Genomic DNA, 17,033 nt, shown 5'->3' on the forward strand with positions numbered 1-17,033 from the left:
TGATAATTTAGATAAAAGCAGGACAGTTGTGGATAGGGACTTAATTGGCCAATTTCAGAGATCGGATGTAAATGTAATCATAATAGCCTTACATTCAAACAAAAGGGTGCTTCAAGGTGAAAACAAATCGAAATTATAGTTCAAACCATAGTGGGTTGGTTTTAGGGGCTGAAGTAATAATTTAGAAAACTTGCGTAGAGGATTAAAGCAGTGTTAATAAAAAAAAAAAAAATGTTAAAAAAAACCACATCCGAGGCGAAGACGTCTACGAAATGCAATAGTGACAGTCCATTCAAATGCACACCAATATTTCAAGATAAAAATCTTAAACATGTTTCAATTTTCTAGTCAAGGCAGCACAGAATTCAACGTGCATCCTCATCCAAAAATAATGCCATTGTCAGAGGATCAAGGCAAAACATTCCTCAAAGAAAATCTGGTTGTTTTGTTGGGCGAATCACTAGATTATTTTTAATTTTAGCTTTCACAATTTCTGGGGAATTATAGTATACCACTTCTGAATACCATTTCGTATGGGTTGCTAGGTTTGAGCAGCATCCTTTACCACAGCTTTTTTTCTGCATGCTACATGGCCTTCACACACATCTTACCTTTGATTTTGGCAGTTTCTTCTTAGTTACTTGACCTTTAACACCATGCTTAACATTTTTCACTTGAGTCCTGGCAACTCCAAGTTTGACAATGTCTGCCCACGATTTTGCAACTAGAAATAAAAGTAAACATATTGCACACAACCATATCAATAAAAGTATGGAATAGCACATAAGGAAATGCAAAATGGAAAAAAACAATGTATTGTATTGCTCTAGGAAGCCTACACAGACAAATAAGCATATGTGCACAAGCACCTAAAGTTTAGCATTCACAGAAAGCTTATTAAAGTAGTCCACCAAAAACGTTAGGACAGCAAGTTTACTGAAAAAAAGGCATAGAGTTGATCTGACCAGAGACTGGCAGATTCCAGGACAGAACTTTCTAGCAACAGATCAGATGTACAAGATTGTCTTGAACATACTAGCCTTCATTATGTATGGCACCTCTTTCCCATAGGCAAATAATTAAGATTAGTATTAAATGCACAAGACTACTCACAAGCTATGATGAGACAGCTCCAGTCTAGAAAAACCAAACAATCTAGTGCAGAGACTAAAGCAAAACCTCTGAGAAATTCCTAACTGGTGTCAAAGTAGATGAAAGCAACAATTCTAGCCAAATTATAAACCCCCCGCCCCAACAAGACACCACGTGTCCTGCATAATTCTGTAGCTAGGGCATCTAACAAACTTCCATTGACAGCCAACATGTCTCTGGCCTTAAGGTAGTTTCAAGGGTTGTCAGCAACAGGAAAACTGAAGTAAGAAAATACATTGTATTACATCTTTAGTTTCATGCCAGCCATTAACTGGCAGTTAAATGGTGCAACTAGGAAGGACCCAATAATGACAGGATGCAACCACAGATAAAATGGTTAGGCACGTCTTTCACTAATAACCAAACATTTCCCAACTAGAAAATATTTCACTCTAATAGAAGAAATGCTTAAAATAAAAAATTAACGCATATTACCTAGTAGGTTGGCTTCTGTAGCACCACTTTTCCTCCTAGAGCGAAATGCTTCGAAGGCATCACTTCTACTTTTTCGACGAGATGGGGTTTTTCTTCTCTCAACACTTTTTTGGGGGTATTTGTCTTCAGACTCTTGAGCTGCTTGATGACTATCATTTTCAGGTTTCTGTAGAAGAATTTCTTTTTGAATAATTTCAGTTCCTGTATTTCTTTGCAAAGTAGGTGTAATAATTCTAGAGACTGAAAATCGCCCCCTTGAGGCACCCTTGGACTGTGTCCGGCCCACAGGCGAAGGAGAGGCACCCTTGGACGGAGTCCGGCCCACAGGCGAAGGAGAGGCACCCTTGGACGGGGTCCGGCTCACAGGCGAAGGAGAGGCACCCTTGGACGGGGTCCGGCTCACAGGCGAAGGAGAGGCACCCTTGGACGGGGTCCGGCCCACAGGCGAAGGAGAGGCACCCTTGGACGGGGTCCGGCCCACAGGCGAAGGAGAGGCACCCTTGGACGGGGTCCGGCCCACAGGCGAAGGAGAGGCACCCTTGGACGGGGTCCGGCCCACAGGCAAAGGAGAGGCACCCTTGGACGGGGTCCGGCCCACAGGCAAAGGAGAGGCACCCTTGGACGGGGTCCGGCCCACAGGCAAAGGAGAGGCACCCTTGGACGGGGTCCGGCCCACAGGCGAAGGAGAGGCACCCTTGGACGGGGTCATGCGGACTCTTGTTTGGATTGGAGTGCTAGCTGGTGACATTGAGATGGTTTCAACTTTAGCCCGTACGACTGCTGGACTTCTTTGGTGGGAATACATTCTTACTACTGGAGGAGTGGCAGGACTGCCCCTGGCAGATGACCTCCTGGGTGCCGGAGAAGTGGCAGGACTCCCCCTGGCAGATGCCCTCCCGGGTGCTGGAGAAGTGGCGGGACTCCCCCTGGCTGAAGCCCTGCCCGGTGCTGGAGAAATGGCGGGACTCCCCCTGGCTGAAGCCCTGCCCGGTGCTGGAGAAATGGCGGGACTCCCCCTGGCTGAAGCCCTGCCCGGTGCTGGAGAAATGGCGGGACTCCCCCTGGCTGAAGCCCTGCCCGGTGCTGGAGAAATGGCGGGACTCCCCCTGGCTGAAGCCCTGCCCGGTGCTGGAGAAGTGGCGGGACTCCCCCTGGCTGAAGCCCTGCCCGGCGCTGGAGAAGTGGCGGGACTCCCCCTGGCTGGAGAAGTGGCGGGACTCCCCCTGGCTGGAGCCCTGCCCGGTGCTGGAGAAGTGGCGGGACTCCCCCTGGCTGAAGCCCTGCCCGGTGCTGGAGAAGTGGCGGGACTCCCCCTGGCTGAAGCCCTGCCCGGTGCTGGAGAAGTGGCGAAACTCCCCCAGGCTGAAGCCCTGCCCGGTGCTGGAGAAGTGGCGGGACTCCCCCTGGCTGAAGCCCTGCCCGGTGCTGGAGAAGTGGCGGGACTCCCCCTGGCTGAAGCCCTGCCCGGTGCTGGAGAAGTGGCGGGACTCCCCCTGGCTGAAGCCCTGCCCGGTGCTGGAGAAGTGGCTGGACTCCCCCTGGCTGAAGCCCTCCCCGGTGCTGGAGAAGTGGCGGGGCTCCCCCTGGCTGAAGCCCTCCCCTGTGCTGGGGAAGTGGCGGGACTCCCCCTGGCTGAAGCCCTCCCCGGTGCTGGGGAAGTGGCGGGACTCCCCCTGGCTGAAGCCCTCCCCGGTGCTGGGGAAGTGGCGGGACTCCCCCTGGCTGAAGCCCTCCCCGGTGCTGGGGAAGTGGCGGGACTCCCCCTGGCTGAAGCTCTCCCCGGTGCTGGGGAAGTGGCGGGACTCCCCCTGGCTGAAGCCTTCCCCGGTGCTGGAGAAGTGGCGGGACTCACCCTGGCTGAAGCCCTGCCCGGTGCTGGAGAAGTGGCAGGGCTCCCCCTGGCTGAAGAGCGTTCCTTTGTCAGACTAGTGTGTGTGTTTACAGTGGCATTCCTTCTGGGGGACTTCGAGGCAGCACTCAAATTAGCAGGGGATCCAAGTGGAGACTTTGAAGTCGGTAATGTGGCAGCAGATTTAGATGGAGACTTTGATGCTAGTGATGTGACAGGAGTTTTCTTAGATGGAGACCTTTGAGCTGGGGACGTCGCAAGTGATTTCCTGGGCGAAGATCCTTTTACTGGTGACTTCACAGGAGACTTCTTCGATGGGGATCGCTTTGCTGGTGAAGCATTTGGTGACCGCTTATCTGAGCGTTCCTAAAATGTAAAAAAAAATGCACATTAAAACTACAAATGCTTTTTAATCACCAAGATTACTAATATCACCATTCAATCACACACAGGGCCACTAAGAAAAGTTACTTCTAGTAAGCACAATACTCCAGGATGAGTGAGCCAAACAAGAGATTGCTTTTACTAAATTGGATTAACATGTACTTTAAGTAGAATATTCTTCCTATACAAGATAATGCCCTGGTGTAGGGGTTAATATGCTCCCAACTAAACTTTCCAGTGTCAACCACACTTCAGCCAGAATTTTTTTGGGGGGGGGGGGGGGGGCGGGGGGGGCTAGGCCGTATAAGCCTGAAAATGAGGAACATGAGTTGGATATAAACCCAAAGATAAAAACAACGGAGAACTGGAGTACAATGGGATTAGGTTACTGCTCTATTGACGGCCAGACATTGGCTTGCGCACACACGGCGTTGTTGCCAAACATGGTAACTTCCTGGAAGCAATGTCCTGCCCTTGCTCTACAGCAGGAAAACATCCTTCAGCTTTGCTTGTTCATGTGCTGTAAATATGACTTGTTCTGCAATAGCACTGTCCAACTAAAAATGCACACTAGCCTCATACAGAGTAAAATCAATTATGCCATTTTCTAACTCTGGGGTGGGGGGTATGACACTAAAACCGAGGAAATGGTGAGTTGAGTTTTTGGATAAAACATGTTTGGCTTAAGAATCACTTGCTTGTATTAGGCCGATTCACTTAACAGATGCATTTGAGACTCAAGAAGACGGCTTAAATTACAGTTGCCTTATGTACCTATAAATGTTACCAAGATTAATTATCAATGCATATTCAGGCCTGGAATTATCTTCCACAAAGTGAAAGGTAATTAGTAACAAACATTTAGGAGGACCAACCTTTAAATGCTCACTGTTAAGTGCTGTCACGTTGGATTAGGGTGAAGAACAAAACCTTGGAGTGTGTAAATTTGAATGACTCAGCAGAAATGCAATCCTAGTGGGTTCTCACTGCGGAGTTCATCCAGCAGTTGTGTCAACAGGGGCTTTCAAATAAAGTTCATGAACACAAACGCATTTCAAAGAAGGGAGTGAAATGCCTAGAGCAGCAGATATACTGCTCATCTTTAATTATGTTGAGATGGACGAGTGCCCCCTTAATCGGGCAATCTCTGGTTGATGGGAATAAAGAAAAGTCTGGAGTGTGCGAGTCTTGTGCTCACTGTGCCATACGACTCAAGGTACACTGCTGAAGAGCCCCAAGTATGGCAATACCAGACTAGAGTTGCTTGTGGTCCCCTACGGAGGAGTCTTCAACTCACCGTTGGGGGAAACTGTTCCCCATAGGAGATGCGTCTACAGATTTGAATAAAGTAGGCCATTGTCTAGACTGGCATAAGTGGGTGAAAAACAATGGACTGGTATGTAGCCAGAGCAATTGCCAGCTGCAGAGATTAACTCAAGCATTCCTCCATCACCTGCTGTCTGGGATCAGCTTCTATGGTTTGGAAAGCGTCAAACTATGGCCTCAAAACAGAGGGCGAGATCACGAAGAAAGTACAGAAGGAGGCACTATCTGTGCATTCTCTATCCAGATGACTACAATGCTTGCCAGCAAACAGATTTCACACAGCAGTGTATACAACAGACCTTTATTTTTATTTCTGTTCTTAGACCCCTTACAGGGGGTAGATTGAAGCTGCAGGATTATTTGTTGGGTCTACAACTACTTTCAAAAGTCCTGCTTTGAACGCAGAGTGAGCTAATACATATATTTACCCCATTCCATCCGTGACTTGATCAGGAGGCCATAGTCCACATACGATCCTGTTCCCACAAGTGGTCTGTAAAACAATACTATATACATCCCGAGATAATCAAGTTGCTATTCAGCAACCTTTCAGATACCTGGAGAAGGGACCTTCAATCAAAATTATCCTCAATCATTTTGTAGGAGGAGAACAGAGGTAGATACAAACAGTAAAACCACCCATGGAAAATTCACTCCAAACTTCAGACACACAACCAATAAAACTCCTTTGTCCACTGTACTTTAGAATACAAATTTGTCTCAAACTATTACATGCGACTTCACCCAACAATAATGAAGGTTGATAACACTAGGAACGGTTCAATAAATGTCAATACTCCTGGGGAAAATTTACATTTGAATTAGGTGTATGATAATATGCTGCTGCTATTATCACGAGTACCCCTAAAGGGACCACTGTACTTTCTTAATGTTCTGCAGCCAGCAGCCCCCAAGAACCCGGAGGACCTGCCCTGCCTTCCCAAACCAAGACTTTGTCCAGTGAGCACTGGATTTGCTCACCCACAGACCAAGTCCGAGATACAGTGGCCCAACACAAGGAGGATGTCTCCCCGGCAATCCAGACCTAGGATCTGGTGATCCCTGACCTGCCTCAAGTCTCCAACAAACGCCTGTAGCCTGATGTCCCACTGCCTTGGGTGGCCAAACGACTATGTCCCCAGCATCCCCAGGCTTACCTCTCCAACTGGTGGTCGCCTCCAGAAGATCTTCATCAGAGCCTGCAGTCTTTGTTGAAACCGGAGAATCCGCATTGAAACAAACCGGGCACCCGACGCCAAACCAGCACCCTGCACCCAGCCGCCCCTGTGGATGCACCTAGTGTGCTTAATCAGGTCCTCCTTTGCCCTGAGCCTAACACCTGGAGCTTTGCACCTACAACCACCTTGTGGCCAGCTCGGGAGCAGACACCAATCAGAGGCCCCCACTATCCCCCAATGGATAACATTGGGCCTCAGCACTCTGCACCTGGCCACCCTAGTGCCGCTGAGGGTGCTTTGAGAGTGCATCCGTGAACATGGGTGAACTATGGTTCTAACCTCAGAAACCAAACCACAACCAAGTGCTTACCTGTAAACCGATAATTCCTGCAAATATACAAAAACTTGCTTGTATTGTGCAACCTGCCTTGAAAAAGTACCATTTACACTTACCTGTGCCAGGCTTGCTTATAGGAAAATATATAAGTAAATACGAATGTTATACAAACAAATTGGTCTGAGATCAGTCTTGGTGTGTGACATTTTTTGCATAAGTGTGTACAATAAAGGCTAAGCACTACCCTCTGATAAAGCCATGGACAAAACACCCTCTAATCGTGAGGAAATTCCATTTAGGATTGCCCATATAGTAGACCAACTTGAAGCGGTCATTCCCCTTACAGGATCCCAGAATCCCTGCAACATTAGAACATGTTTTTTGTTGAAGCAAATTATTGTTTGCTCTTTGATCACCATGTGCGAGTAACTGTCCTGATCATCGATAAATATGGACTATCATGAGAGATTCTCATGTTTTATTGTATACTAGTTGTTTAATCTTGATTGACATTAAGTTCCCCTAAAGTCCCCTTTATTTTTGAACGCCACAAGCGGTCAAGGATTAAAATGCCCCTAGCACCTCCTTGCTCACTTTAAAACACTTTGTTTTTCTTTGCAGCCCTACAATAGTTAAACTTTTTGGGCAACCAGTGCTACCATACTGAACACATCCGGGCAGGTGCAAAAGGGTTCTGTAAGCAGTTATCCAGTACAATGTGGTACCTACCATAGAGGTCATACACTTCTGCCATGTGTTCCTGTTAACCAAGTGCCAAGTCCTCCAGAGGTTGAGGTCTGTAAGGAGGCACAGACTGACCATGCAATAAACATGAAAGACCAGAAACAAATCTTACGAAACAACTTAGAGAGGTCAGGAGGGTTTCTGAGAAATTCTAAAAATACAATGTTGGAGAACCACATTTACAGTATAAGCTAGTAATCCACAGCTGCATCTTGTACATGTCCACAAGTGTGGTGGACACCTGCAAAACAGCATACCGGTGCAGCAACAAAGTAATTCTTACAGCAACAGCCTTAACATAAGCATCTCGCAGTAACACTTTCCAGGTATGAAAGCTGATGTGGTAGGCAGGCTTTGTTCAGCCTAAAAACTATCTGGTTAGAGGCATTAGCAACAGCCAGATCTCTCCAAAGATCACAAACCACCAAGCATTTGGCCATAAAGCTGAGCAACGTTTTGAGAGACAGCACAGGGAGCAGACTGCCATAAAGATCAATGGTTTAAAGCAAATGTGCAAAAGCCTGGTTTAGGTCAATTCTGCTTGTGAAGGTCTCGGCACAACCATGCCAGATCAATCTTGACTATTATCCTAGCTTAAATAAGCACCACATAGGAGTAAAGACCTTCTTTCAGATCATATGTAGCAATGGTAGAGTAAGCTCTTTAGCGCGTAACACTTGTGCCTTTATGAGACATGCTTAAGTGCCCAAACTCAGTGCTGTAGGAGTTGAAACTCTGGATTTTCATGCAGAACCAAGACAATGTCCATGAACTTCACACAACTGGCTAAACGTTAAGCAGCAAGGATGAACACCTTAGTCAAGTGGTTCACTGTACACAGTATTTGCCATCTAACAGCAGTCGCACCTCTTATAAGTTCTCATGAGAATTTTTAACAAGACAATCTAGTGGACATACTGATGACCGATGCAACAGGAATGATGCAGTCTCTTTCCTGCTTCCAGTCACTAGTAGAAGATGCAGCCCACTGACCTCAACAATTTAGGTTTGCTGCAATAGAAAATTCTGCAACTTCCATTTCAGGACACTGGGTACCATTTAAACCCTCCCCACACAAAAAAGCGGCAGTCTACAGCTTTAAAAACGAACTACAGCTTAACATGAAAGATGGACCTCAGCCTGCGCACAAGACTACTATACCATAGACTAAAGCAAATTTAAGTCAATTATGCACCTCAAAAAGTAGTCTGCAGACCACTGACATGTAGGTCCATCCTAAACAAGCACTGGCAAAACTGGCTTTCCCCAGTGTTTACTATTGCAGGAAAAATAAAAAGGATGACTGGGCGCCGTTTTGTTTTTTTAACAGGAGTAGGATGGTGGGAACCATTAAGAGGAGTTAAAAATAAACTGGCATGAAAAAGCAATTCTGTGTAGCAATTAATTACCCAACCATGTCAAATTCTTGCCAAGAGTAGTTTTTTGCAACTATTGGGAGAGACAAGCAAATGGCTCTTGAAAAAGCAATGTGACCTCCAGTAAAACAATTAAAATATAACTGAAAACAGGGGTTTAATAAAATAAAACTTCTTAACAAGTACCTGGATAACAGCATGACGGCTCCCAAAGCTTTTTCTTATAACAGCACGAGGCGTGTTTGAAAACTGTAAACTCAATCTTGCTGGAGTTGCACCCTTCCGGAGGGGAGAATTTGGAGGTAATCTCTTATCAAATAATTCAGGGCTCAGATGGCCGCCAAACGAGACCCTCTTTCTTTTCATCGGGGGTTCAGGTAATGGATCAAGCTCTCCACTTCTGCGCTTTTTCGGCGACTTCTTGGCCTCTTCTTGAAAATAAACCCATTCAAAAATGTATTACAAAGATAAATAAACCATACGTTTTTCAAGCAGCTTGTTAGCTCTTAAAAGCTTTCAGGGCACCACAAGGCAGCAAAAAGTTTGAAAAGTATACTTCTGTATCAATGAGAGCATTAAATCTAGTAGGTAATCAGATCACAGGTTAACATTTGTCATAGCAAGAATAGACTTAGTGCGAGTATAGCAGTTCACTTAAATATTGATACAAACTGTAAATCAGAGAGAAAAAAAAACAATCTAGCTGTGTAAGAACTAAATAGGAGACAGCAATGGGCTACAATTTATTAGCCAGGACTTGTGAAGTGCTATTTTTCTTCCAATGAAGGAAGTTGCAGCATCTCAGCAGACATTCCCAACAAAGATTGGTGTATCTAATAGCTATTGCCTTTTCTGAAATACTGGATTTGCCAATTATGATTTAAAGAAAGTGTACATCATTGGAGCATGAAATCAAATACATTTACTTTCATGAGTTTTGAAAACGGAGCAGCTTGGCAGCAAATTGCACCAGTCAGCAGCCCCTTATGACAAATGAAAAGGATCCTAGCTGAACGGAGGTACCCAGCAAGCAGCGAAGGGACGCTCGATAAGACTACCAGTGCTGAAGCATCCAGGATACAGGCACACCAGCTGTGTAGGGCAATCAACCAGGAGTGGAACCCTAACTACACATCCTGATGAGACATCCCTTTACCAGATAAATCGAGGGAACTTCAGATTGACCCATCACCTTTCATTCCAGAAAGGTATTAGATAAACAGTTACTTACAGATCATTTGAAGACCAGAGAGTTAGCACTGGAGCAGTGATTAAGTCTGTTTGCAACCAGGTGCACCCAGTTACCCATCACCTATTGGGATTTTAAATTAGCTGTTCCTGGTCATCACATACTTTGAAATATTCAACACTTGCAGAATGTATGGTACGAAGCAACACCCAGAATATGAAATCAGGCCCTATCCTGTTGATTTATTTGTCGGAGATGCAGGATTACGGCAGTCTCCAAACTGGATTCAAATAAATGAGTGACCTGCTCCCTGTGGTTCTGAAAGACTGAGAAAAGATATAGGAGCCAGTAGGAAAGGTCTTCTAGGAATAGAAAGCAGGCTCTATACGTTATGCCACTTGGATGGTTATACCATGCAGAGACCAGGGGCCCCCCAAAAGTGTACAGCGCTCAATGTACACAGGTCGGTGCAAGGTGGGTCGCTTTTTTTGCAAGCTGGAGCCAGGCCAATAGAGCTGGGGCCAAGGCAGTCACCTTCAGGCTTCTTTGCAGGGTCAGCTTCGACAGAACTAGTTGAAGGTCTGAGATAGCCTTCTAAATACCAGATTTAGAAAGTAGCAGGTAGGGCTAATAGGCACTTTACCTGGGGTGACGACAGCCTCAGTCATACCAGCCTCCTGTGGGAGGGTCCACAATTCAGCCCCAATTGGAATAGTCCCCTCATACTCAAGATGGAGGGACTGAAAAGTGCGCTTCACTTCACCTCCACCTGAGGTGAGAAGGCGGCTAAGAGGCACACCTAGTCTTTCGGAGTTTTCCTGCCAGTTTTCTTGCTTAACACCTTGGCTGCTAGGTGTTTTCCCCTCCTGTGCTGCAGGCACCCACTTTCCCATTGTTCATGACGAGCTCAGCTTGTCATCAGCACAGCTCAACCGTGCATCATGACGAGCTGAGCTCGTCATCAGCATCGAAAGGGTTAAAGTAAAACAGGGGCTGTCATCAGCAGAGGCTGGGGTCACATTACAAAGGTGGCAGACCGTTAATGCTTCCCCTTCGAGCACTGGGCCCATCCTGAGGGAGGTGGTGTGAAACCTCCACCCAGGATGTGCATTGCTTCAGGCACCCGAGAGCAGAAGCTCTCCCGGGAGTCTAGAAACAGCATTCTCTTAGGGACCATGAAATATACCCTGGTAGGGTAGTTGCGGATTCTATTGTATTACAGAAACAGCAGGCTTCCTAAAGCCAGTCAGGGGCTACCTCCGAGGTGCCATCCAAGTACATGTTGAAATAAATGTCACTCTGGCATAAGTGTGGATTTATAACAAGGAGTTGATTTGGTACTCAACACCCCTGGTTTCAGTGAAGCCATTATGGTGCTGGGGAACTGGAGTTGTTGACTTTCCAGCCCTTGTACTCCTTACGGCTTCCCGGGCACCTACAATTTTCAAGAATTGACTCGTATTGTTGGGGCATAACTACTCATGCAGATATGCCCTCACCTGTGGTATAGTGCAACCTGCCTTAGGGCTGTACGGCAGGGTATCTGCCAAAGGGGTGACTTACCTATACAATCAGGCAGGGCTGGCTGGCAGGGCACCCAGGTAGGGTGCTATGTCAACTTTGTTGTTTTTCACCTCAGTGTCAAAGTGGCATGCAAGCTGCAAGGGCATGATCCCAGTGAGGTGGTCCCAGGGGTCCTCTTCAGCTCCCATACCCTAGGTACCCAGGGATACTTAAGCTTTAGACATTTCAATGAGGATTCAGTGGAGTTGGTATAGGCAGGAAGAAGTCAGGTCTGTGATAAACAAGCCAACACAAGATGTGTGTGGGGTGGGGGGTGGGATTACCACCCCGCCCCTTAAAAAACCTCTACAAAACTTTCTGCAAGGCTTCTAGCAACCTCAACTAGTATGCAAATAAAGACATGAATTAAACAGTCTTGTGAAGATGAAAAAAAAAAACTGACTACGATATTAATCATGGAATTAAAGGAAAGTACGGCTGCAGCCAGATCGGATAAGAAGCAGGCATATTTTAACAAATGTTGTGTAGGCAAAGACTGGATAAATCCAGATATTAACTTGTATAGACTAGCTCGAATCCAATTAGCTGCAGCCCTCTAGGTGATCTAAAGTATGATAAACACCAAATTGACATACAAATTTAAAAAGCGACCAATAGCAACACTCACCAACTTCAGAAGTATGGACTTTTCCAGAATGCCTTCTTGGTGAAACCCTCTTAGACTCTGCTGCGCTACTCGAATCTTCCACTGAAGCAGTCACAACGTTCCCATCTTGATGAACAGCAGCACCTGACCTACGTCTTGCTGGGGAGGACTTTTTTGTAGCTGAAGTGTCAAGTACATCGAATGATGTGTGTTCACCTAAACTAGAACTTCCACGAATATGTGACACTGATGCAGACTTGGGAGTCCTGTCTGGACTGCTACGTTTTGAAGATGGCAATTTTTGTCCTGTTAGGTGGATTTCAGATGTTCGTGGGGAACTTCTATGTGGTGGAGAAACAGAGCTTAATTTTGGAGTCTGCTGCATACTGGTTCTACCTCTTCGTGCAGCAGGGGACACATTCTGTTCAGCAGAGTTTATATTTACCGGCACAGACTGAACAGAAAGAGGTGAAACTATAAGGGTTGAAGAGATTGATTTTGGAGACCGAGCAATACTCTGCCTACCTTTTCGTGTCACAGAAAAAACATTCTTCTCACCATAAGAAAATCGAGCTTCAGAAGAGCTTACTGGACTACGTTTTGGAGAAGGGTTATGATTAGTTTTCTCTTCAGAAAGCAAGGTCACCTTAGTCTCAATTGTCATTGGTGTAGACTGTATCGGAGTTATTTTATGATCCGGTGATTTTGGAGTCTCAGCTTTACGTGGTCTACCTCGAGGCCTAGGAGATGGCGTCTGAAGCTCCACAGTATCAACTCCATCAGAATTGCTGGACAAAGATGCATTTTGTCTGGGGGATGACACAGAATGTGGCATGGATGAGGGGGTATTAGTCTGGTCTGTGCTTTTGCTGCCTCTTTGCGCTACAAGAGACTTCTCTGGTGTTATTGTAGTATCAACTGCAGTAGACTGAGAAAACATGGGTGACCTTGTTCGACGAGGTGAAACAGACGTTTCCCTAGATGTAGGGTCCACAGACTCACTAGAATGGGGGGACACAGATTTGGGAGTCTTTGCCTTACTAGGTCTGCCTCTCTTTTTTTCAGAGACTACATTTTCTCCAGATTCAGAACTGTTCACTGGTGTAGACTGTAAAGCATGAAGTTGATGGGGTGAGACTGTAGTCTGAGTCCTACCTCTTCGGGTCGGAGAGAAACTTTGCTCAGATGAGGGTGCTGGTGTAGATGGCTCTTCCTTAGGACCAGATTTCGGCGTTCGACCACTGACCAGTGTTGAAAGCACCACATGGCTGTCCGATGCACCAATACTTTTGGGGGAAGCACGGTAGGGAGAAACAGAAGTGGATATAGGGGTTTTGCCCTTGCTTGGCCTACCCCTGCCCCTTTTAACCAAGGAATTCTGTGATTCAGGGAGAGTGGAATCTTCCGTTTCCACAGCATCATCACTGTGAGAACTCACAGGATGGGGTGATAGAGAGGACGATTTTGGAGTCTTCCTTGGTCTGCCTCTCTGTGGTGTATGCATTGGTGTTGACTGCAGAGAAAGAGGAGAACTAGGAGGCAAAAGAGAAGTCTGTTCAGGAGAATGAATTCTTGGTCTACCTCTTCGTGTTGCAGATGAGGATTTCTGTTCAGTGTGGCCATCTCCAGAATTAGGAGTCTGGGTGACACTTGTACTACCTTTTGGAGTTAAAAGCACACTCTGCTGTTCTGTATTTTTACTCGATGTCCTAATCGGAGATTTTGAAGTAGACTTAGGAGTCTGTCCCTTAACAAAACGACCTCTTTTGGGAGGGGAATGGTCAAAGTTAGTGGTCTTTTCTACATGCAGTTCAGAAAAAACCCTTGTGCTACCCAAGGAGACACTTCTGGGTTTACGTTCTTGCTCTGGTGTAGCCAACTGTTTAGTATCTAGGTAAACACTTCGCCTCCCTTTTGGTTTATTTTCTGACATCTCTGGTGTTTCACCTGCTTTAGTCTGTTCTAGATTGTATTCACTATTTGTTGAACTGGAAGACTTTGTAGTCTTCATGCTTGGCCTCCCCCTCCGCTTTTGCGAAGACAATTTTTGGTGAGATGACTCCTTGGTCTCAAACGAAAGCTGCAATATATCTACTTCATTTCCAGATTGAGATGAAACATCCATACTTTGTCTACCACTTAGTTCACTCAAGGAGTAACTCCTACGACCCTGTGAAACTGAGAGAGATTTAGCGGCCTCACCTCTGCTTGGTCTACCTCTTCTTGGGGTGATTGACTTCTGTTCAGTAAGAGTGTCTGGGGTAGACAAACTTTCTTTTTCAGATTCTTGGCCAAGAGGTACACCCTGTCTAGGAGAAGTACTTGGTAAGACAGATGCATATTTAGTAGACATGGGTGTTTGATGCAGACTTGATCTTCCCCTTTGTGTTACAGTGTTTGCCAACACGTTAGGACTTTCTGATGCATCAAAAGATCTATTGTTTCTCGGAGAACTCCCACTTACATTTGAATACAACTCATCTTGAATTTCAGTGACTACTTGTTGTGCACTTAAGGATCTACGTTGACTAAGCCGCTTACTTCCTTCTTCAAGTTTTCCACTATTCTCTTTTGCACTGTGGTCTTCCAAAATGAAATCTTCATACCGAACAGTTTGCACATCTTCAATAGTTTTTCCTGGTTGTGAACAAACTGTAACTGACTCTTCTCTTGTATAAGATGTTTTAGTTTCTCCAAGACTGTTCTGATCAATTATCTTTCCTACAGAACCTAATTTAAAGTCAGACAGTCGGGTAATTTTAGTTTTATGTTGCTCAGTTGCTGAGAAATCCAAAATCTTTGCATTGGGAGAGGGCACTCCACCTCCACGCTCATCCCTGTAGCCAAATTTTGGGGTGATATCCAAGCCTGAATATTGGTAACTTGCAGCACTTAAGCCACTTCTTAAAGGACTTCTTGCTGAAACCCGCACCTCAGATGAGAAATCAAAACTAGTTTCTTCAACATTTTCAAGTGGAGTGTGCACGTCCGTGAAATTAGTTTGACTTTTTCGCCCAGATCTGCGCCTGGACGAGGAAGGTGTTTGGGAACTTGTGTTCTCACGAAGAATATTTCCAACATTTCTTTGGTCATTTGCCTCAGCAAATTCTCTTCCCTTTTCGTCATCTTGCTGCTTTGGTTTGATGTCAATATGATGCTTTAACATTTCATAAAGTTCACTAAAAGGTGACTGGTCATGTTCTTTAAAAGACTTTGATCTTCGGTGTGTTGTCTTAACTGTAGAAGAGAGCAATTTGGTAGGCAAACCGCCAGAAATCTGTTCGGTACTTCCAGTGTTCTCTTCAGCACCTCCCTCACTTGCAGCACCATCATCTACACAAAACATTGAGCAAAGTTAAAACATTGCTATAGAAATAACAAATAGTGAAACTATCATCTACATACATCTTTTTAGGATGTCAAGAGGTTAACACAGAAGTGTGGACAAGCTACCACAGAGTGATTTAATGAGTGCCTGCATGTGCACACTTAAAAAGCCTGCACACTGCGTTCTGACTCACTATTAGCTGAACGCCATTCATTTAATTTCTAACTACGTATTTAGTCCCAGACTAACTTGTCTAGATATAGGCAATTCAAGGAAGTTCCAAATGTGGTCATTAGATCAACAACAGAGGCCTTCAATGGGAGTAAGTATGCTACAATGGGTATGGCAAAGTCCCAAATCAGCATGCAAAAATGGCTAATTTCTACAAGTGAAAGGCTCACAAGAAGAAGTGACCTACACAACGCAGCAAAATGAAGGGCAAAATCAATATTAGGTTTCCCAAAATTACATTTCAATTGTCTGACCATGCAAAGTGTAAGTATTAGACCTGTCGGCCCTTTGGTTGTTCCCTCCTATTTATTTTTTTCCCCTTTTTGCTTCCTAACTTTTCATTTTTATGTCCACTGGAATTTTTGGTGTTGTCCTTAGGGTTAGGTGCTACTTTATCCCTATATCGTTTTGAGGCCTAGGTGCTTCTTGACTGAATACATAGACACACAAAATGGTGGCTTGTAACTGCCACACTCTTTACCTCAGTGTTAGACCTGTCTGATTTTTTTGCGTAGTCCCTCCAATTTATTATTTATTTTGTCCCCTTTTTGCCCCTCATACTTTTATTAATTTTTGCGTCCACTAGCTTTTTCAGGTGTTGGTCAAGGGGATAGGTGTTCTTTCACCCTCATAGTTTTTCACCTCAGGCCTAGAGGCCTTTTCTGACAGGAATATAGTTGGAGTCACAAAATGGTGGCTACCAACTGTCCCAACTGACAAACCTAGAACCTGTCCCATAGAGTAGAATAGGGCATTCCAGAACCTTCTGGACCTCTGAGGGTCAGCCTATAAAAGGCGGAATGCTGGACAGCCATTTTGTCTTGTTAGTGAGGAGCAGCTGGAGTATAGGCGAAGGGTCTGGTAGAGGGTAGAATCTTCAGGGAAGCTTGCTTCTTAAGGGTTGCCCCTTTTATGATCCTTCCCCCCTCTCTTTCCTATTTTTAAGCCTGACCCAGTTAGCCCCATCCTGCTGACCCTGGACAGGGGGGTCTCCAACCTAGGAGGGTGTGTGGTGTAAAACCAAACTTCTACCCACTCTTGTCCAGTAGAGGGGAAGTGAGCAATTGGCAGGAGTTAGAGGAGTGGTGCTTTGTGAGCGCAGGTCTTCAACCTTGTTTAGCTCCCCCTCAGTGTCAAACCGGGTCCCCATTGCGTGGGAGAGGGAGCGCAGACGGTGTCATCCCCTCTCACCTGTGGACCTTTACGTGGAAGATCCGGCGCTGCCCTGAGATCTGAGGGAAGCGGAAGTGTAGCGCTGGTTGTCTTGGGCAGCGCACTTCTACACAGACTCTCGGCGGTGTCACTGCTTGGCGCTGATAAAGTTTGGACAACGC

The 17,033-nt window shown here is 45.7% G+C and overlaps 1 protein-coding gene across 7 annotated transcripts in view; it reads right to left on the reverse strand.

The window, feature by feature from the left end:
• LOC147711836 (uncharacterized) overlaps positions 1–17,033 on the reverse strand; it is a 106,126-nt gene that overhangs the window by 68,413 nt on the left and 20,680 nt on the right. For 6 of the 7 annotated variants that reach the window (XM_086922559.1, XM_086922558.1, XM_086922561.1 and 3 more), the window contains 4 exons: positions 12,162–15,473; positions 8,968–9,212; positions 1,588–3,802; positions 612–724 (listed from right to left, as the gene is read on the reverse strand). In XM_086922559.1, the coding sequence (XP_086778685.1) occupies positions 612–724; positions 1,588–3,802; positions 8,968–9,212; positions 12,162–15,473 (5,885 nt within the window). The remainder of the gene's footprint in view (positions 1–611; positions 725–1,587; positions 3,803–8,967; positions 9,213–12,161; positions 15,474–17,033) is intronic. The other variant, XM_086922560.1, reaches the window with a different exon arrangement.

This window comes from Lissotriton vulgaris, chromosome 5 (assembly GCF_964263255.1).
Source record: "Lissotriton vulgaris chromosome 5, aLisVul1.2, whole genome shotgun sequence".
NCBI lineage: Eukaryota > Metazoa > Chordata > Amphibia > Caudata > Salamandridae > Lissotriton > Lissotriton vulgaris.